We start from the raw sequence: 21095 nt of genomic DNA, 5'->3' as shown, positions 1-21095 counted from the left end.
GAGCGGCTGTGGATTTGGACCTGGGAAAGGATCGCTCTTTGCCGAGCGCGACTAGAAAATTGGGCCGTATCTCGAATCTTCAACTCGAGCTTTGCCGCGAGATAAATCCTCGTCGAGCGGATTGTTAATTTGCTAAATGGGATCGTATATTTCCAGAACCATGCCTCTTTTTGCTTTTGAGGCTTTCCCCACCAATTCAGCGAAACATCAAGTTCTTCGTTTATGCGATTTTCGAATAGCTACCTATCTCGCGAGGTGTACGCTCTCGTTCTAATTTCGAATTGTAGATTGCTCTTTTGTGCGAAAATAGATTTTAATCATATCTAAAGAGATTAACGAAGCATTTTCACTTTCAATGTCGAAGGATAATTTGCCGCCACGAAACTCTTAATAAATATTTACGTCGATTAGAAGAAATTGGCTTGTAAAGCAACAAACGATTTCTCTTTGAGTTTCAATGTTTCATTGCGTGGATAAATAAGTGGAAAGAATGCCATCCATCAAGATTGTCGCTTGAACTGGTATTGAACGAACGCTGCACTTTGCCTAAATGAAATTAAAGATTGCAGCGAAGGCTAGTTTTTCGAAATGATCCTGGAAAACATTACGAAAAGGCTGGATGGTTCATGGCCGTATCATTGGCCCTTTGAAAAACTGCATACTCGATTGCAGTCGACGTCGAGCGAGGCAACGCGTGCCTCGTAGCGCTTTTGCCGTCTGTCGTCAAATCAATATCAAATTGAATTCGTTCGCGCGCGCACTCGCGTCGCTCGTGGAGCTACAGTCCCATAGCCCGACGAGCGAAGTCGACACTTTCGGTTGCACAACGGAGCACCGGACGGAGCTCCCATAAATTTCTCACGCTGCTCTCCTAACGTCCGCACCGAATAACGTTCTCTCTCAGTCGCGGTGGAACTCCAAAGCCGCGGCACTGGCGCTCCTCTATTTTCCCTCGAGGAGATTTGGCTCGGTCTCTCATTAGGTGCTGGCCGGCTGGGCGAAGAAAAGTGGCGCGCTTAGGGCGGATCAAAAGCGAGCGAGATCATCTGGGATTCGGGGCCGTCGCCACCGCCGCCGCCGCGGATTGTCGGCTTTGCAGCGAGATTGCCGCGGCACATCCTGTCGCTCGAACAATGCGCCGCTGCCTTCCCCCCGGTTCGCGTGTCTCCGCTCTGGATGCGCGAGACGTCGAGGGCTTTCTTCGTAATTTGCCCCCGTCAATGCCGATCGGCCGCCGATTTCGCCCGGCGCGTCAACCTACTTGGCGTCCTACGATAGAATTAGGCGACAAGGCGATCGATTTGGGAATCACGAGTGCGCTCAGGTCGACTGCGGCGTCGCTCGTTCTCGCCGCGACGGGCGGAGATATTCGGGAGAAAGCTCGGCGCTAAACAGCACTCGCTTCCGTCTCGCAAAGAAGGCGAAAACAATTGCTTCCGCCGACGCTGCATTGTTGAGCGCCGACGAGAATCCTTCGCTCTGTCAAAGCAACACTCGACAGGCAGGAGAGCCGACAAAGGCAGGGCGCGTATCTCGAGTCCCGAGTAAAAAGAACAACGCGGCTGCGGGAGGAACGTGCCAGCCGCAGTGCAGCTGCTGCCTCGCGCGCAGCATTTACATGCGTAGCAATAACCCGCCGCCGCCGCCGCCGCCGCCGCCGCCGTCGCCTCTCCTCTCTCCCGACTCCAGCTGTTCGCTGGTAAAGGCCTTGTCTGTCGACGCCAGAACGGTACGATTAATAATGCAAAGACTTTTCTTACGTCCGACAGAGTTGCAAAGTAGCTCAATGCTTGTCGATCGATTTATTGGCTCGCGCGAGTAACGCCGCGAAATTGAGTTTCCCCACGGCGTTTAGCGTAAGTTCCGCGCGATAGGCGGGTGGAAGAAGATTTTCTTAACTTTGCGCGCGATATGGATTTCGCTTTTGGTGGCATAATTTGGATTATTTGTCGGCGACTTCATCCCGCAGTATTTCTTGCTCTCTCGCTGGCTGAGAACACCGTGGAATCCTCTTTACATTTTGATCCCGGATACGCTCGTCGTCAAAATGTCCGTCGCTTTTATTGGCGTGCAGGACAGCTATATTTGAAGCAAACGGAATGGCAAATATACATTTCTTTCGAGCGCGTTAACGTAAATCTGTTGTTTTTGATTTAATTTCATACCAACTGTAAGATACTTGTTCTTTAAAAAATCTTAAACAGAAACAGCTTTTATTCGAGCTTTAGCCACAGTTGATATAGTCGAAGATCCAATCAGTTCGAAACCATCTTATGAACAAGTGATTTCAAATGAAGAGCGCGATCAGATGTTTGTAGAAGATGAACTCTGAGAAAGATGCATTGAGTTTGTTTCGAACAAGGAATAAAACTCTTGTATCGTTGATCAGATCAACTTAGATATTTATTCGCCGGAAATGGCAACGGTACAAGTATCGAAAGGAGCCTCAGTAAATTGTGGAAGTTCGTGTCTTTTTTAGATTCCTCTCCATTACTTCCTGAAATCAATTCTATTGTTTATGGCTTTAATCAAGCGAGACCGACATGGTATTTCCATGTCCGAAAACACTCAACGTAGAATTTCGATCGAACGCCGGTAGTCGGAATTATTTTGACTGTTGGGTGGGAACTTATTTCGGTTAGCCATACTGGTATAATTACAACCGTAATGTGCGAATGCTTATAAATTGAGGTTGAATGGCTTTTCAACAAATGTTGGTCGGCACGTTTAGGCCATCACGATCAGCTCCTGAGGTGTAAGTGACCGATTTTATTCAAACTTGATGTAAATACTCTCTATTTAATAATGAGCTGCGTTATTAATTAATATTGTACGAAAAAAATAATTGACAGATTAAGAAAAAATAAAAAAAGTATTATATAAAAATATTAAATTACTAAAAATAACAAAATATTTTTAATAAACAATAATCATAATAAATACCTTTTAAGGTGGCTGCAACCACGATGCGCCGGTATTCAACCCCATTGAACGTACAGAGGAAGCGGATGATTGTCATTAACATTTTTTTCAAATATGAGATGGGATTTACGAGTACACCTCACAGTATCAATGTACGTTAATCAAGGCAGGAAGTCAGCCGGCAACGAGGTCGACTTAGGCTGTAGCGCCATAGGCCAAACCCCGTGCCATTATTTCTTATTGCTGCTGATATTATGTCAACTCAATTTTAATGTTCGTTCGTGTAGAAGGAAAGGCCAGGGACCCCAACGCGAAAAGAATTAAAAAAATTAAAGATATACTTCTGGAAGTAAAAGCCCTTTGTTCATAACAAAAGTTTATAACTTTTGGAATATTATTGAAAACGTATTCCTGCATGGATACATTGATAATTTACAATTTTACGTGTATTTAAAAAAATTGATATTAATAGCTTTAACGGTTGAATATGAATCTGAGATATGAATTATGAAAAATTTTCATCGTAATTATTTCATTGTTTATTACTTTTGACCTACTTTAGAGGTCGGAATTGTCTAAATGTCCATAACAAAGTTTACTACTATATAGAGAACGTTTAACCAAGTTTCAAGAAAATCGGTTACCTACACCTCAAGAGCTGATCGTGATACCCTGGAACGTACCAGCTATTGTAATTTGGTTGTAGGTTTGTCGAGTCGAACTCTCCGAACATTTACCCTTTGCTATGGCAACCTTGGTGCAGAAATGCCAATTGTTCGCTTGCAATAGAAGCTATTTTGTTGTCGCATTTCATCCAGCATTATTGTCCTCTTGATCAGTCGTAGGCTTACGTGCGCGTCTGAGTGTGCGTGTGTGTGCTGGAGTCAAGTGAAGAATTGTGCTCAACAAGAACAGATTCTTACACTCGTCAACGCATAAGTAAACATCGTATGCATTTGAATAATTGATTTCATAATGCAACTTCAGTGAATAACTTTTTGTCGTACCTCATTCGATTCAAAGTTGCACGAGTTACATCTGGACTTCCGTGTACAGTTATTAGCATAATGTAATGTATGCGCCGTTTTGTACTGTGCCTCCATAGAATTTCGCGCACTACAATAAATATGTATATTTCATAGAACAAATTGACATTTTTCCGAATGTTAAAAGAGCATTCTCACCGAATCTTCAGGGCGCAGCCCCTTAACTTGTCGATTTTATCGTTTTGCGCAGTGTGACCCCGACGAAACTCGTTCGAGCTGTCGCCACGTAAAATCGCGTCATCACAAAAAATTAAAAAAAAATTATAAATGCACGCGGTCGGTCTGTTTAAAAAGCGACGCTCGTCCGCGCGTGTAAATGTAAAAAAATGTTAGTTTTACGTTTCGAAAGATTCCGCGGGCCTGACGCCAACATCTCACAAAAAGAAATTAACACCTGCAACTGACGCTTCTTAATCTGTGTGAACGTGTGCCTTGGCGGCGTATTCGATAAAAGTATTTATGCTTATTAGGTGCTTAATTAAAAGAAATGTTGAAGAAGCCCGTAACCCGTTCGACTTTTGAAAGAAGCACACTGGTGATAACGTTTTTCCACGTGACCGTATCCGGATCGATTTTCAGTGCTCTCTTTCTCATTGAGAAAGCATATGAAAAAAGCAAGGGATTCAAAAGCGAGTTCTTGAGGGTATAGCCCAATCGATTTAGCGAATAAAGCTCAGTCTTTCGCGAACGATAGTTTTTCACGATTCTTTGCGGGCTTTCTCGATATTCAATTAGTACCGTGAATCATTTTATTTCGTTTTAAATTGATGCTTCGACACGATTTTACAGTGGCTTTTCAATCATTGTTCCTTCTATGTTGTACGATACTGAAAAGTGCGCAGCTTATTATGATGGATCTACTTACGTGTATTTTTCAATTTCTTTCAAACTCTAGCAAATTGCCACTGATAGATCTGAAAATAAAATTCGTGAAAATCGGTATAGTAGAAATTCACTTTGACGCATCTTTCAATGAAGCTTATTTCAACGAGTTTTGATTTTTGGTTTTAGCTTATTAAAAACGTCATTGGCTTTGCTCGATCAACTTCAAAATATGTGTTTTCAATAATTTCTCGATAAAGCTGCGTAAATCACGGGTTTATTGGCTTCAATAGATCTGTAAATTGACCGTGATTCGGAGCTTAGAAAAACGACAGTCGACAGCGGTGCCTGCCATAGCAATGCAAAAGTGTGACGCACTGCCTTATCTCCGTGCGTACAGTTGTCCTCGCAACATTAAGCTCTCTCAACTTTTTTTTTTCAAAAACGAAATAATCTCACAATCGAAAATATATAATTCTTTTTGATGTTCAAGGAAGCACTCAGTCAATCCCGTTGGCAACGTTTTTTTCCTTTTAACTACGCATACATCTCGTCCGCTTCAGATACCATCATCAATTGTTATTTGGAGTGAATGTTCCTAAAAGATATGATTGGCTTGATAGTTTCGTTGAGAACACATCCTGCAACAAAGGTATGACAAGAATTCGAAAAATGAGAGTGACAATAAAGTTTAGTGTGCACACGAGAAAAATGATTGGTCAGGTCTAAAATGGAGGCAATAAATGTAATCGTAATAACGAGAGATAAGTCAGAAATGAATGTTAGCGTATCGGATCTAAAGGCATTTGATCGAGCTTCAATTACGGTCCGATTATCAATTAAAGTTGCAATTATCTCCTACGGCCTTATCGTAATTGGAGGTGGGCCACAAATAAGCTGCCCAGGTTGTCGGCAATACCCAGTCTCGACGAGCCTTATCACTCAGAATTCGAGTCCTCATAAAAGCCTGGAGCCCACTCCAAAGCAGCACTAAAGATAACGAAGAAGAAGAAGCAGCGGCAGACTCGCACGCGGTGTAGCGATAATTAGAGCACTGTGCGACTGGAATTCGGGTGCTGCAACTTAAAGCCCCAAGTGCAGCGGCAGAGAGGAGAAAGGAGGGCTCGGGGAGGCGAGGCTGGTCGGGGGAGAAGGCCATTGCTCTAATTCGCTTGCGCGTGACTCGCCTGCGCGAACGCTGCGCACACTGACAAGTGGGATTAAAGAGACGCCGCCGACGGCGGCGCAGCAGCCACCGCCGTGGAGGCAAATAATTAGAGACCAGTCACGGAAATTTTTCTTGCCTCGAGATACTGTCATTAAGCTGCGGACGGATAAGATGCAACCCTTCTCTTCATCCGTTTGCAATTGTCCAGGCGGATGTAGGTCGCTAATACATGCGACTCTTGCATTTTGCTGTTATCGTCGAAACTCGGGGATCCCCTTGTTCTCGTTGCAGAGTAACTTTGTTTCGGCGAGCATAATGAAATGCCACGACGGCGCGAAAAAATGCCGAGTGCGAAGTTATCCGGCTCGAAATAAGCGACTGTTTTTCTATTCTGCTTACTTCTAAAATGAAATTGTGGCATAAAACGCAGCGCTGAACTGCAGCTCATTCGTGAAAAATTTCGGAGCGCAAAGTTTCCACTGCAAACAAAATAAGAAAAAACAAAAAAAAAATTGCACGGGGCTTCGGGCAGCAGAAATTTGCATTAAAAATAACAAATAAAAAAACAAAAGGTATAGGTAACTTTCCATGAATAGGAGTCGGCTCGTTGCAAAAAATGAGAAGAGAAAAAACGTTCCTTCGCGAACGGTGCAAGGAGAGGGGGGGGGGGGGGGGGGTAATAAATTCATGAAATTTGCAAGTCCAACTCATCGTGGACGCGAGGGTCATTGATTCTCGATGAAATTGCTCTCAAGTTTCGCGATCGAATTTGCGCACTCTTCGCCGGGCGCCCAGTCCTGATTGCAGCGAGCAAATCAACGACAGCCAATTGCAGAAAGAGAGAGCGAAAGAGGGTAACGAAAAGCGCTCGCGAGAGCGCGGAGCCATTGTGCCCGAAAAAAAGGAGAGCGAAACAATGGACTCGCGTCCCACAAAGCGTCGGCGATAAGACAGAATCAGCGTCGAGCGAGGCGAGCGAAAGGGACGCAGGCGAATTAGCCGCGACGCGAGCGCGACGACAACGAAGCGCCGAAGAAAAGGGCACCCGCAGCCTCCGAGCCGCAGAAAAATGAGCTCCCGCCGGAGTGCACGCGAGACCGAGAGGGGAGGGCTTGAGAGCGGCGCCCGCGCAGGCACCTCCGCCGCATCGATCGCGGAGGCGCGCGCCCGCGTAGCGCAGCCCACTGGCACGCTTCGCTCCCAGCGAGAACAGATCGGCGGCCCCGCGGCTGACTGCAGCTCGAGCGTTACTACTTGCCGCGGCGGGACGCTCGCTCGGCCAAGTGACCTCGGTCCGCGTTCGGCGGGACTGCGATCTCGACGCCGAGGCGTCCCCCGGCTTGCAGCCTTGACGAGCGCGTCTCGGCCAAGCGGATCGAAGACGCGCGGCCGAGAGATCGATCGCTGCGGAAAGCGAAGCGCGCGTCCAACGGGGGGCCGTCGTCGTGGACCGAGTCGCATATTACGTGGCTGTCCGCTTCGTCGTTCCGCCGACCGGCCGCGTCGATTTGCGTAATCGGAGGCGATCGGCCGCGAGTGGTTTCGTAGCTGAAGCCACTTCGCTAGGCGCAGCGGGAGGAAAACCCGGCCTTGCCTCGTCCTCGAGGCGGAATCGATCGACTGCTCGGCGCTGTTCGCGCGCGAAACTGCTAATCGGAGCACCCGCGCGTTATTGTCTCGGGATACTGGGTGCAGTCCTGGAACGGAAACAGCTTCGAACTCTCACGGACGCACGACGGTCCGAAGCGAAACTCTTTCCAGCGCTCCTTCCTCCTTGACGGCTCGCCATGCTTTCAATTGCAGTCGGCTAGTTTCAGTAGATTCAACGCTACACTTTTCCCCTGGAATTGGCTCGGCGCTGGTTCGGTAGTTTCGCCTGCTCTCCTTGGGCCTCGGCGCGAACAACGTGACAAAGAAACGCGAAGGCACAGGCTGGCCCTGGCAGTGTCGCAATCAATCCCATGGGGTTTTCCATGCGCGCACGCACAGTGGCTTCCCGCCATGTTGTCATCGTTAACCTAAAGGGGATCACGGAGCTTGGGAGGACCTACGTGACATTGCGACGGGACATTTGATCCCGGTACGACTGGCTGTGAACACTGTACAAAAGTCTTGGTGGGAACCGCGCGAGTTTAATAGTGGCTGTACAGCAGCCTCGCGCCACTCGGGCGTAAATGTCACGCGGGACGAGAATCTACTTTCCCACGCTGGTTAGCTAATGTACTGTTGTGCGGCTAACGGAACTCAGCGGAACATTGGCCAAAACCGCTGAAAAAACAACAGATAAATTGCATTCTGTTAACAAAGACAACAAAAGTAATTGGCTCATCCGCGTCATTTCGTTTTCGTGGAAAACGCGGGAAAAAAAGCAGCGTGTTTGCAGTTGCAAAAGCCAGTCCGAGTGGTAGACGAAAATTTTTGCGCTTATTTCCAAACGTCTTCAGTTTTGCGATGGTGCTCTCTCACTCGTGGGTTTGTCCCAGCGAGTTCCGCTTCGTTGCGCTCGATTCAGCCACTGGCGCTGGAGCACAAGCCAACACGAGCGCGAGCCTGTTGCTACCGTTGGTACAGGTGAGCACGCACAAGTTGCCGATGTGGGAGTAAAGGCAGCTGTTCCCGACTCGCTGTCGCTACGGTAGGTAGTTGCTGGCGACTTGCCGCGCGGCTGCCGCTTCGAATCGCGTTGGAATCACCACTCCGGAGATGCGTTCGATTGCAAGGTGAATGCACGGAGTCGTGGGCGGGGGTCGCTCCGACCTCCGACTACATATCAAGCCAATGTTAACGAATGATCAACATGATGCCTCGCACACGAATTTCGAAACCCGCAAAAATAAATATGGACCGACGAATCGCTGCCAATCAATTTTGGCTCTTCCTCTCCTGTAATTTTTCTCAAATAAATGCTAGAAAATAGTCTTTTCAAACATTGTGCTATCATTTATCAACTGTTGAGTTATGCAAACAAGTCTCCAAACCTTGAAATACTGTTGTAGTAAAGCACACATTTATTACAATAAAATTAGTAGCGCAACGAATAATTCATAATTATTTCACATCATAAACTTTGCAAGTTGTCGTAAAAAATAAAATTGAAGTTGGCCTTTTGTTGCAATAATTATCCTTATGGAAATTTAGAATTTTTCTTGAGGCAAAAAGAAGGTTCTCGTCGTATTTTAATTTTCGTATTAAATCTCGTTTAAATCTCGTATTTTAATTAAAAGAATAATTTAAAAATAATAATAAAATACGGCCTGCCGTCGTGAAACCATAGTTACCAACAGTTCTGTATATTTCACTATTCTCATTCAGTTTTAAAATGTTTAAGAATCAAGTTCATTCGAAAGCTGCGCCATGACAAATATATTCAATCTAATGAAATGGTAGAATGATGTGCCAGTTGTACGTTCGATTTCAATTATGACATTATTGTTACAATATACCTGAGTATAACAAAGATTTACTTCGAATAAAAATATTTACTTTTGCAATCATAACTTCTTATGTATAACTAACTACAACTTTCAGTCCTGATGTTATATAGTGACGGTTCACTGTCAAAAATGACGTAAGAGAAATCATTTTGTTTGTTGTTATTTGACATTGTGCAGTTTTCTAATGGGCTAATAGAGCACGAAAGTTAGTGATATTTGACAACAATTTTAATAATAAACCAATTATTCCATCAGGTGCGGAATAGTGAATGGATTTGAGTCTCGCGTGAACGTTTGCAAAGAGGCCAAGCGAGGCTGAAATCACCTTTCTCGCGCATGTATTTAGCTTGATTTTTCGATACGACGCGTGTGAGCCGAGATTTGAAGCACGCTCGCTTTACCGAGCCTGCGTCAATCGCGCACGGAGCGATCGGTCAGATTTGAGAAGTGTACACACGTCAACTCCGATTCACAGAGAAACTGAGGATTTGTCTCTGCTTGCTTAGTGCTGTGACGTATGCAAATCAAACTGCACCGGTGTCGACTTGCGATCCGCATCACCGAGAAGAGTATTATTGCGTTAACCTTAACGCTTTTATAAACTAAAATAGATATCAAACGCAGAAATGAAATAAAAAGTCCTCGACATGTTATTGTTAGTTGATACTAAAAAACAGCGCGAAATTTATAATTTTCGTATGCTTTGAAATATATTTTTATTATATATTTAGCAATGGAAGATTTATATTTCAGCAGTAAATTCAATTCATAATTAATATGGTTAATAATCTGCAAAAATAGATATATACCGTAAATAAATAGTTTTAAGAATAGAAGCGGTTATGTTTTGAAATAATTTTATAAGTATCTATGATACTGAAATTATAATATTGTGATAAAATTTGGTTGAAAAAGAAAGAAAGTGAACGGAATAAAATTGGAGGACAATACATTTTTATCTTTTGTACATTGTAAATTAAGAAATATGCGGGCAATTGAAATTAAATATCAGAATATTAAACCCGTTAAATTTAAATTTGAAGAATGTTCACGGGTATTTTCAACGAGGCAACGAAAAAACACACGACGTTAAATGTATTACTCATACTGATATATGACTGGGCCATAACCAGTATTTAAAATATTTAAAATTTACTATTGTATAATAGCTTAGTATATTTTACCAATCGTGGGTTCAATTAATTTTTTGGATAATTTTTCCAATACATCGTGAAATAAGTGAAAGTTCATCGTTTCTTTTAGATAAAATGGGTTCAAATTCAATTTTATGCATTGCAAAGTTTTTCGTTTCAATTAAAAATTTACACCTTTTCGTCCATTTTTCAACACCAAATATTTTGCCTCGAACCTTTTCACAGTGACAATAAACATAACATAGAGCCTTACTATTTTTATATCACGAATAAGACTAATATGTAAATGCAATAGGTACACAATTCCTTACTTTCAAATAATAATTTTGAGCGTAACTTAAAATCACAATTTGACGGATTCAAAAATGATGTACAACAGCGTCCAAGTTCCTCGTTTTAACAAATTCGCTGTTCGTTCCGTCCCGATTTCATTCCGTTCAAAGACCTTCGCAAAAGCCACATTCACAAAACTACGCGCTTGTCGCAGCTGAAAGTTTTTCTCGCGATTCTTTGCAAATTTAATCATCGCTTGATTGTCACAAGCTCTGCGTCTACTATCGCGAAAACTAGAAATCGGAAAAACAAAGGAAACTGCTGTTTTTGGCGTAACGCCGACATGTGAACATTGTGAACGATACCTAACCTCACGTTGTAGCGTGCATAAAAGCGGGACAGGCGAAGATCGTGTCCAAACGAGTGCGAGCAGGACGGAGCTAGTACATCAATTGCATACTGCGTGCGCGGCGGCCAGTACACAGACATTTGCGCGCGCCAACAGTCGTTGGCACTTCGGCAGCGTGCTGCGGAGCAGAGCGCCGGTGTGAGTGAGAGTGAGAAAGAGAGAGAGAGAGAGAGAGAGAGAGAGAGAGAGAGAGAGGGAGAGAGAGAAAGAGAGAGAGAGAGAGAGAGAGAGAGAGAGAGAGAGAGCGAGCGAGCGAGCGAGCGAGCGAGCGAGCGTGAGTGAGTTATAATTCGCACCGATTCCGTTCGTTCATCATCACGTAGTCCATCCGTAGTTACGGAGAATAGAGTCTCAAAATGGGCGCCTACCTGTCCGAGCCGAACACCGAGAAAGTCTCGAGCGATGAGGATGGCAAGAACCTCGCCTACGGTGCCAGCTCCATGCAGGGCTGGCGCATGACCCAAGAGGTATGTAACACGCTCTAAGCCGCTGCCGCCTCCCGGCAATTCGAACCTATTTCAGCTCTATCTCCTCTATCGCCGTCTTTTCTTTCTCCTTGCGAATAACCGCTGGTCACATTTATCTTCTCGCGCGAGCTTATCGAGCTATTTGTTGCTGCTGCTACTGCTGCTGCTGCTGCTGCTGCTACATGTACCTGCCGGCAAAGTAGCCACCTTTACGCTCTCTCGCTCTCACAAATTGTGCTCCATTTCGTGGGATACGGTTATACCGCTTGTTGAACCGACGCACAGCCCTTTCTTTTCACATTTCCATCAAACCGGCGACACATTGTCTGGGATATTATTAATGTAGATTACAAGCCGCGAATTAACTGAAATTCCTATTTTGTCTGATATATTGAGAAATTGTATGATCATTTCGTGTTTGCACATAGTCCGTAGATTCATTTCAACAAATATATTTATGCAGGATGCCCACAACTGTTGCATCAACTTTGATGAAGATGTCTCATTCTTTGCTGTATATGATGGGCATGGTGGGCATGAGGTTGCCCAATATTGCGCCAAACATCTACCAAAATTTATCAAAAACACAGATGCCTATAAGCAAGGAAACATGCAGCAAGCTCTAATCGATGCATTTTTAGGTTTTGATGCGACACTTGCCACTCCACCAGTGATAAACATTCTCAAAGAGCTTGCTGGAAAGAAGAATACTTTAAATACTGAGTCTGGTATACATTATAAATTGTACAATTGAATTAAATTTTTTCTGTAAACTTTAGTCTTTTCTTTTGTGTTATATTAGATGAAGAAGAGAATATTGATAATCTCTATGAAGAAGCAAACATGCCATTGGAAGCTGTAATGCGCAAATATTTGCACAAAGTAATGGTTCCACATACTCAGAATGAGCGGGCTAAAAGTTCTAAACCAGCAACCGACCAATCCAATGAAACACCTAGGTGGCAAAGAGCTTACTCTTTGTCTCAAGCAGGTTGTTCCACTTCGTCAGCTTCATCATCTTCATGGAATACCAATGAGACTGATGTTAGTAGCTCCAGTCAACCTTGTCAATCATTGCCTTCTTCCTCTGCAAACCAAAAAACTGATGTAAGTGCAGGCAGTAGTGAAGCGGATCAAGTGCTGGATTCCACTACTAGTAACGGTGATGTTCCTCATCCTTCTCAAGTTGGATCTTCTGTAGATTCTGAACCAGCAAAATTATCAGAAATGCCTGACAGTTCTGAAGATATTGATGAAAAAGTAACACCAAGTAAAGAGAGTAAGGAAGCTGATGTAAGCTGTACACCAAGAGAAGTGGAAGTCAATGGAGAAAAGCCATTAAAAAGTATTGAGGATGCAGATAGCAGCAAAGCTGCCAATGACAATGAGTGCAGCAGTTCTTGTACACCATTGGAAAATGGAGAAGCTGAAGAACACAACAAAATTAGCAGTACCGATAAGAAGAACAATGAATCTACAAAGCATTATACGTTGATAACAAACAATCAAGGAGCTGCTTTAGTGAGCAGTGATGATGACGATGAAAATGATGAAAGTTTTGATGGACAAGAAAGGTATTTGTCTATCCACAAGATTTATTAAAAAATGATTATTTATAAAATATTTTATTGTGCTGTATATTTTTACTAGCGACGAAGATGATGAACAATCTGATGAGTTAGATAATGATGATGATGATGATGATGATGATGATGATGACGACGACGACGATGATGATGATGATGATGATGATGATGATGATGATGAGGAGGATGAGTATGTGGATAATGAAAATGAGAATGATAATGAAGAGGGGGAAGAGGATGATGAAGATAATAATGCTCTATATGAAGAGGTTTGTTAAATTCCTGCATTTATTAATAAATACTACGACTAAAAAAATTAATATTTGGTTATTAAAACTGTTGTACAGCCAGGTTCTGGTAGTGGATGCACCGCAGTAGTAGCTCTCCTCAAAGGGAACGAATTGTATGTAGCTAACGCCGGTGATTCTCGATGTGTATTATCCCGAGCTGGTAAAACTATAGAATTAAGTCTTGATCATAAGCCTGAAGATGAGCCAGAATTGGAGCGTATCACGAAGGCTGGTGGAAGAGTTACCCTAGATGGTAGAGTAAACGGTGGACTTAATTTATCTAGAGCGCTCGGTGATCATGCTTACAAAAAGAACACAGATCTGCCGCTTCAAGATCAAATGATTTCGGCATTACCAGATGTCAAAACAATTCAGATAGATCCGGAGAAGGATGAGTTTATGGTTTTAGCATGTGACGGTATATGGAACTGTATGTCAAGTGAGAGCGTCGTTGATTTCATACGACATCGTCTAGAAGAGGGATGCGAGAAACTTTCTCAAATTTGCGAAGAGGTTTTTAATTTTAATATTTTTATACATAAAAAATCATCTTGACGATTGGATATTATCTACTTTTAATTATTTATCCGACTGTTTTTAGCTTTTCAATCGTTGTCTGGCGCCGGACAGTCTCGGTGACGGAACTGGCTGCGATAATATGACGGCAATAATTGTGCGATTCAAGAAGCAGAAAGTCGATGAAGATGGAAATATCACAACGGAATTCAACAACTTACGCAGGAAGAGGATTCGGAGATCCTTCGTTGATGCCCTTTTAGGAATTAAGCGCCATAAAACAGAATCTAATCCGTGCTGAGGACTTTGAACTGGAACCCCTACAGGAGCCGTTGCATTGAATGTGAATTTTTGTAAAATTATGAAACTTGTAAAGCTATGAATTTACTTCAAATTCATAGCGATTTTCATATGTTATAGTTTTATGTATAAAAGAATGTATCAGCGTTGAATAATGGTGATGGACTGACTGACATCAGGAGCACATGCGGATGATATACTTCTTTCAATTACTGTGGTTCTTGTTATCTACTTCAAGTTCGTATGCATACAAGTATTTTTTATTATTTTTTTTAAATTTGAAAGTAACTGCCGCGAAAGGTAAGCGATCTTTACGAGTAAAATTTTCTGCTCAAAAATAAATTATTCGTATATTGGCCAAGTCTTACTTTGATTATACTTGGATATTTAGATCTATTGAATTAAAACTTGCTTAGCTTTGTTTTTGTAAACACAAGTTCAAATTTTTCGACACGATAATTTTACAACGTTAAAATGCAATTGAATGATGATATTATTTTCCTCTTAATTTCATATAAATAATATTAACTCTTTTATTTACGGATATATAGAACAAATTATTATTTTAACAGTTTGACATTACTTTTTAGATTACCCCATTTGCTGCATCAATTAATATGACGCATCAACTTTTCTTAGAGGTTGCATAATTTGTAAATTCATTTTTGCACCTATATATTTTTTTCAGTTGTTATCTACTAATCGCGTCAAATAATCGTAAGAACACTAAGTCTTATTGATTGAAATCTTATCATTTTTTTAAATCATCGTATTATCACTCTTTTAGGCTTATTCATTGTAAATATTTATGGTACTAGCTTGTAGAATTTATATTTGTAATTTGAAACAAAATCATTTCTTATTTTTATTGTAACAAATAACGAAGTTAATTTTTTAATTCCTGGTCACAATGTTATAAACAATAAATGAAGATTGACTGGAAACTTTGTTGTAAATTCTCAAATTAAGACTAATCATTTTTCATGCAGGCAGAATTGTCTTTGTTATTCACCTAAGCGAAACAAAATTAACATTATTTCTAACTTTAATTTTTATACAAAGAAAAAACGCTAAATTATATATGCAAGTTTCAACACGAAAGTCAATGATAATTTTGTAAGGCTTAAACACACCTAATTGCCCTGTTCTTACAGTACAAAGTGTATATTATGCAAAGTAATATCAAGCTTTAACAGATTTCTAGTAATTATAACTTATTTGCTCAGAAAACGACTTTTCTAGTATTTATATACAATTAACAAATTTTGATTAAAACTATTCTTATAAGGAAATATTGTTTTATTTCTGTTTTATTTCCAATTCATAAGTTTGAATGGAATTCTGTCTAGTTACGTTACTTAAGTTGCATATAAGAAAGTAAGCGAGGCATTTCATTTTTCGATCTATGTAAAAAAGCTGTGGGTACTTTTATCAGCTCGACGATTGCGTGTACACGATAAAGGAAGCTACCTCTAAAATAATATCTTATGAATATCGTATTAATCATTATTCTATGTGTGCTGCTTTATTTTAACTTGGCAATCATTGGTACAGCGAACTATTGATTATTGAACAGGTATAAGACAATCGTTCATATTCTCTAAGTATGAAATAACGTAGCCATGAAACGAAATAAAAGTGGTACTTTTTTTTATTGAAAAACTGATGGATTCAGTTTAAGTGGACGTCAAATGCTCGATAGTTTCCAATTGCTCTTGTTCGATTTTCTTCAATGACTCGTATTCGATGCGCAACCTATCCAGCTGCATATTTTTCTCCAGCAACATTGCCTAAAAATAATTGCAATGGATTGTGAAACTAAAAGAAAAATTACTGAGAAAGTCGATTTATCGCAAAAGCTTGATGAATTTACCTCTAACCGCTGTTTTTCCGCGTCTGATTCTTTGGACATGGTGTGCATTAGATTGCGAAGGCCAATCGCCCGCATCTTCTCCCTTTCAACTTGTTCCGCCAGATGATGCATGATTTTGATAAATTCTTCGGCGGCTTTGTGAAAATCGCCAATCTCTAATTAACAAAAGTAACAAAATATTGAAGATCAGCCTGCAATAACAACGATAATATTCAGTGATTCTACGAAACACAATTGTTCATAAACAACTTCACTTACTCGCAACAAAATTTTGGCATTCTTCTCGCAGTTTATCCGTCTGATGAGCGACTTCCGGATCGAGTACGCGAATTTTCGACAAATCGTCCAAGTGAAGTCCGTACTTTTCCAAAGAATCTGCCATGTTTACTGTTCGGTTGCTATCGTGGTAACTAAGCTCTCGAAAGTCAAAACATTTTACCTGCGCAGGATTTGGCGTGCACGGTTGAAACACAATGAAACATGCACGGTTTTTCGGCTTCGATTAATTTTTCATCGTCATAAAAATAGAGATTGACTCGGCAACAATTTTTTTCCCACGCTAGCGTTTGCAGAATGCTATATCAGCGCCAAATAATAAGCAATTCATAATAATTTTCATGTTGCACTGTAATTGCATTCGCATTAATAAATTATGTGATATTATCGCAATCTGTGAAAGATAAATAAAAGAAAGATCGCTTAAGAAATGTTCAAATACAGCCGCGCAAATGTCAGCTCACGGGTTATATACTGCGCGTTCACTGTGGTCACTAGACCGCGACATACATACATACAACAAGGCTGCTTCGCACGCTGGACGAACCAACGGAGAAGTCTACTTTTCATTGCAAATACGTAATCTAGTTATCAGCTAAGCCCTGATCTGATTGTTTCAAAACAATTATCAGATAAGAGAAGGAAGCGAAAGAATACACATCACGGGCGCGCCGTTTTCATGTATACTAAACGTAAGTGTGTAAATCTGACTTCACGCGCATATACGCGTATGCGTGTTCAATTCTTGAGATCAGCTCAACTTAGTCGTGTAGTGTACTGGTATCTAATAAGCTCTTTAACAGGTTCAACTGGACTCAGCTCACGCGCTGCTCGCACGTAAAAAAAGGAAAAAAATAAGCGCGAGAAAAACTACCAATAGAGATGGAATTAATCGAGACGACTTGAATTCTATACATCTAGAGGGCCTCAATTACCTCTGCTCGACGTGTGTACCCACCCACCAATCTGTTCTTTAACAGTTTTTTCCTCTTATTCCACCTCTCTCTCAGGGGGTTCATATGGATTAAATGTTGAGTCTCGCACTTGAGAAAATAGATATTTCATCATCAGCATCGTCCTCATCTTCACAGCTAACTTCTACACTCATTGACTCAGCTGATCCGCAATTCTTTGTTGAGTCCTTCGTCATGTCTGGCATTCAACCAGGAATCAAATGCCCATCCGAATATGTCAAGCTCAACGTTGGTGGCTCTTTGCATTACACCACCATCAGTACCCTCAGGAAGCATGACACAATGCTTCGCGCCATGTTTAGTGGCAGAATGGAAGTTTTAACAGACTCTGAGGGTAACGAGTTATCTTTTTAATGAATTACTGCTTTGCTTGACTCATCAACTTAATAATTTAATTTGTTATCTAGGCTGGATTCTGATAGATCGATGTGGAAAACACTTTGGGACAATTTTGAATTTTCTTAGAGATGGTAGTGTTCCTCTACCAGATAGTACAAAAGAAATGGCTGAACTGCTTGCTGAGGCCAAGTATTATTGTATCAGTGAGTTGGCTGAATCATGTGAGCAGGCTCTTCAAAAGAAGGAAAGAGAAACTGATCCTATCTGTAGAGTACCTCTCATAACGTCGCAAAAAGAGGAACAATTACTCATTAGCAACACTTCTAAACCTGTTGTTAAGTTGCTTGTGAATAGGCACAATAATAAATATTCATATACAAGGTAGCGTAACAGAAAAATTTATAAAAAACAGGTTTCATGCTAAATTAACGATATATTGGTAATTAGTCTTTATTTAACAGTACCTCAGATGACAACCTATTGAAAAATATAGAGCTATTCGACAAAATGTCTTTGAGATTTAGTGGTAGAGTTTTATTCATTAAAGATGTGATAGGCTCCAGTGAAATTTGTTGTTGGACATTCTATGGACATGGCCGCAAAGTGGCTGAAGTTTGTTGTCATTCAATTGTATATACAACTGATAAAAAGCATACAAAGGTAATTAATATCACAGTTATTTTCCAACATTAGACGTTTATAACATTACTCTTGAAAAAATGATTCACACAGGTTGAATTCCCTGAAGCCCGCATTTACGAAGAAACGCTAAATATCTTATTGTACGAAAATCGAAATGGTCCAGATCAAGAGCTTATGCAAGCGACGTCGTCAGCATCGAAAGCTGCTGTGAGTGGTGCACCAGCTTGCACGTCGGACGAAGAGGAAGGTGAACGATCAGGACTAGCCCGACTTCGCTCCAACAAGCAAAATACTAACTGACCCATCTTCTCTTCACCAAGTTATCCTGCGATACGAAACGTAATGCGACATCTTAATCGGGCCAACAGATCCGCATTGATACGTGTTCACCAAGATATTAAGAATTTAAGGTTGGAACCTTAACTAAGCCTATTTCGTTTTTGTTGTTAATTATTTTATTTCACTCGACTTTCGCAAGCCTAGTTGAGATTTGAACAATATTTCGATAGATCTTGAAAGTGTCAAATATGAAGTAACAAATTCACACAATCATAGTCCTAATGAAAGCACATTTTATTTTTTATTTACCAAGGTAGATGATATTAAAACTGTCAATTTTCGGTCAGTACATTATCTTATATTAACCATTAAATGTAATATTTTTATTGCTATACTACTGTTAATCTTTTTTATTAGGCTAATCTATTCTTGATAAAATTAGCTAGTTGAGTAAGTTCATGCAAATCATTCTGTCAAGTTAACATTAGTGTAAAAATTGTAGAATTTTTTAATTAATAATTTTAGAGTGATAATCAATGTTGATCATTGAAGATTAAAATATTATTACATTCATTTGGTACTTTAACAGAAAAGTAATTCATTTTTTCACTAACAACATTTTACTTTAACACAACATTCAATTTTTGATCCTGACATTATTATGTAGTTAAGAAAGGAAAAAAAATGACCTAGTGATTTGCAGTTTTTTATGAGCATTGGTATCAATTTCAATAACGTGCCAAATTTAAACATCATAAAATAATTAAAAATTAATAAAAGATGCCACTAAAAAATCCCAATAAAAAAATATCGATAGCTTAGTTCTTAAAAAAAAATTCAGTAGTTAATTAATAGCGAATTAAAGAAACTAGATAAGGATTGCTGTAGCATGCAAATCATCATTGTTGTTTTTGTTAATGTAAAATCGACTGAAACTTATAATTTGAAAGTATTTACCTCTTCATAGTTATAACTATTAAGGATTTATTAATATTTAGTGTGACTTATGTAAAACGACCATTATTTTATTTTGAGTAGTTATGTAATATCATCGAAAACAAAAGGATATACACTGAAAAAATAGGTAGCTTAAACGTTCTTATTTAAAATTTAATTAAGTCTTTGATATTTATATTGTACATATATGTACCTATCGACAGTCTGTAATTCAAATTATTTTAAGGAAATAACGAAAATAATTTTGCAACCAAACGAACTTTTTAAATAAATTATTGAAATACTGCCTTCTTCAAACAACGTTTCATTGAAATGATATTTCAAAATACTACTTACTAGTTATGATATTTTGTAAATATTTATGGCATATTCACATGTTGTACTGAAAATTGTATTTTACATTTAATATTATTCAAGCATAGTTCTATTTCTTACCTTTATATATTGAGTACTTTGTTGTTTTCTATTATTCAGTACAGATAATCAATAACATTTGAAGTTAATAAATTCAAATTATTTTATATTGATACTAGTAATTTTTATCACTAAAACTTTTTATTGCATTAACATTGTAAACTAATTTGATTATAAAGACTAATATAACTGAAGAATGATAAAATCTGTATATATTCTAATTTAACCACTTTATTATTTATTATAAAATTACTAACAAATAATAATAATAAAAGTATCAAGTGTGCATAGAAAGAATATTGGAATGGAAACATAATTATCTTAAATTTGACAGGGTATTGTAAACATAATCTATGCAATCATGACATTTATGTATAGGTATATACCTAGTAATTAAAAATAGTAAACACTTGACTTGGACAATTAAACTTTGTGGAAATTTACAGTTTTTGTAATACTGATTTCAAATTTTCATTTCTGGAAAAACTGTTGAATTTGATATATGATTGAAAAACGTAATGGTAAATGAAATACGGTGGTTGTAATTTGTTTGCTTATATATTATGACTATAAATAATTAAATTAAAAATAGTACAATCTAATTATATACAACGGTTATAATGAAGCGACAGCTCTTGTTCCATTGTGTCTGTGTAATTGTGGACATGTTCTTGTAGATATTTAAATCTAATGATTACGATATTTACAACGTATATAAGTATATATATACATTGTCGGTTAACTATAGAATGCAAGTGCCAAAATCGAGAAAATTAAAAACATCGATTTGCGTTGAATATATTACGGTGTGATAAATGATATTGTAAAACATGAAATTAATAAATATCATCTAGTGAGAATTTATCGTTTTATTTGACATTTATTTATTACAAATACGTTTATTTAATACATCTTTTATGTAAAATGTTATAATCATTGTAATAGATTTGAAAC

The 21095-nt window shown here is 39.6% G+C and overlaps 3 protein-coding genes across 5 annotated transcripts; 2 read left to right on the top strand and 1 right to left on the bottom strand.

Annotated features, from left to right (window-relative positions):
* The first annotated feature begins 11000 nt into the window (after positions 1-11000).
* On the top strand, positions 11001-15673 carry LOC131668725 (probable protein phosphatase CG10417). Of its 2 annotated transcripts, none has more exons than XM_058943119.1 (7): positions 11001-11366; positions 11563-11695; positions 12159-12423; positions 12498-13269; positions 13346-13550; positions 13629-14084; positions 14173-15673. In XM_058943119.1, exons 2-7 carry the CDS (start codon positions 11585-11587, stop codon positions 14386-14388), a joined length of 2025 nt encoding a protein of 674 aa, XP_058799102.1. In that variant the 5' UTR covers positions 11001-11366; positions 11563-11584; the 3' UTR covers positions 14389-15673. The 2 variants fall into 2 exon arrangements, with proteins under 2 accessions (XP_058799102.1, XP_058799103.1); XM_058943120.1 differs by having other exon boundaries at positions 11001-11695; positions 14173-14430; positions 14508-15673.
* Positions 15674-15887: 214 nt separating this feature from the next.
* Positions 15888-17019, bottom strand: LOC131668711 (intraflagellar transport protein 20 homolog). Of its 2 annotated transcripts, XM_058943093.1 has the most exons (4): positions 16700-16822; positions 16519-16635; positions 16261-16415; positions 15888-16177 (listed from the first exon to the last, which is right to left on the bottom strand). In XM_058943093.1, exons 1-4 carry the CDS (start codon positions 16740-16742, stop codon positions 16064-16066), a joined length of 429 nt encoding a protein of 142 aa, XP_058799076.1. In that variant the 5' UTR covers positions 16743-16822; the 3' UTR covers positions 15888-16063. The 2 variants fall into 2 exon arrangements, with proteins under 2 accessions (XP_058799076.1, XP_058799077.1); XM_058943094.1 differs by having other exon boundaries at positions 16519-17019.
* Positions 17020-17088: 69 nt separating this feature from the next.
* Positions 17089-20993, top strand: LOC131668710 (BTB/POZ domain-containing adapter for CUL3-mediated RhoA degradation protein 3). The gene is made up of 6 exons (XM_058943092.1): positions 17089-17228; positions 17340-17482; positions 17547-17844; positions 17918-18230; positions 18311-18509; positions 18582-20993. Exons 3-6 carry the CDS (start codon positions 17565-17567, stop codon positions 18789-18791), a joined length of 1002 nt encoding a protein of 333 aa, XP_058799075.1. The 5' UTR covers positions 17089-17228; positions 17340-17482; positions 17547-17564; the 3' UTR covers positions 18792-20993.
* Positions 20994-21095: the final 102 nt, after the last annotated feature.

Source organism: Phymastichus coffea, unplaced genomic scaffold, assembly GCF_024137745.1.
Source record: "Phymastichus coffea isolate CEN01 unplaced genomic scaffold, Cenicafe_Pcof_1.1 PCOF00083, whole genome shotgun sequence".
Taxonomy (NCBI): Eukaryota; Metazoa; Arthropoda; class Insecta; order Hymenoptera; family Eulophidae; genus Phymastichus; species Phymastichus coffea.
Note: the sequence above shows the minus strand (reverse complement) of the source record. Positions and strands in the feature narration are given on the sequence as shown.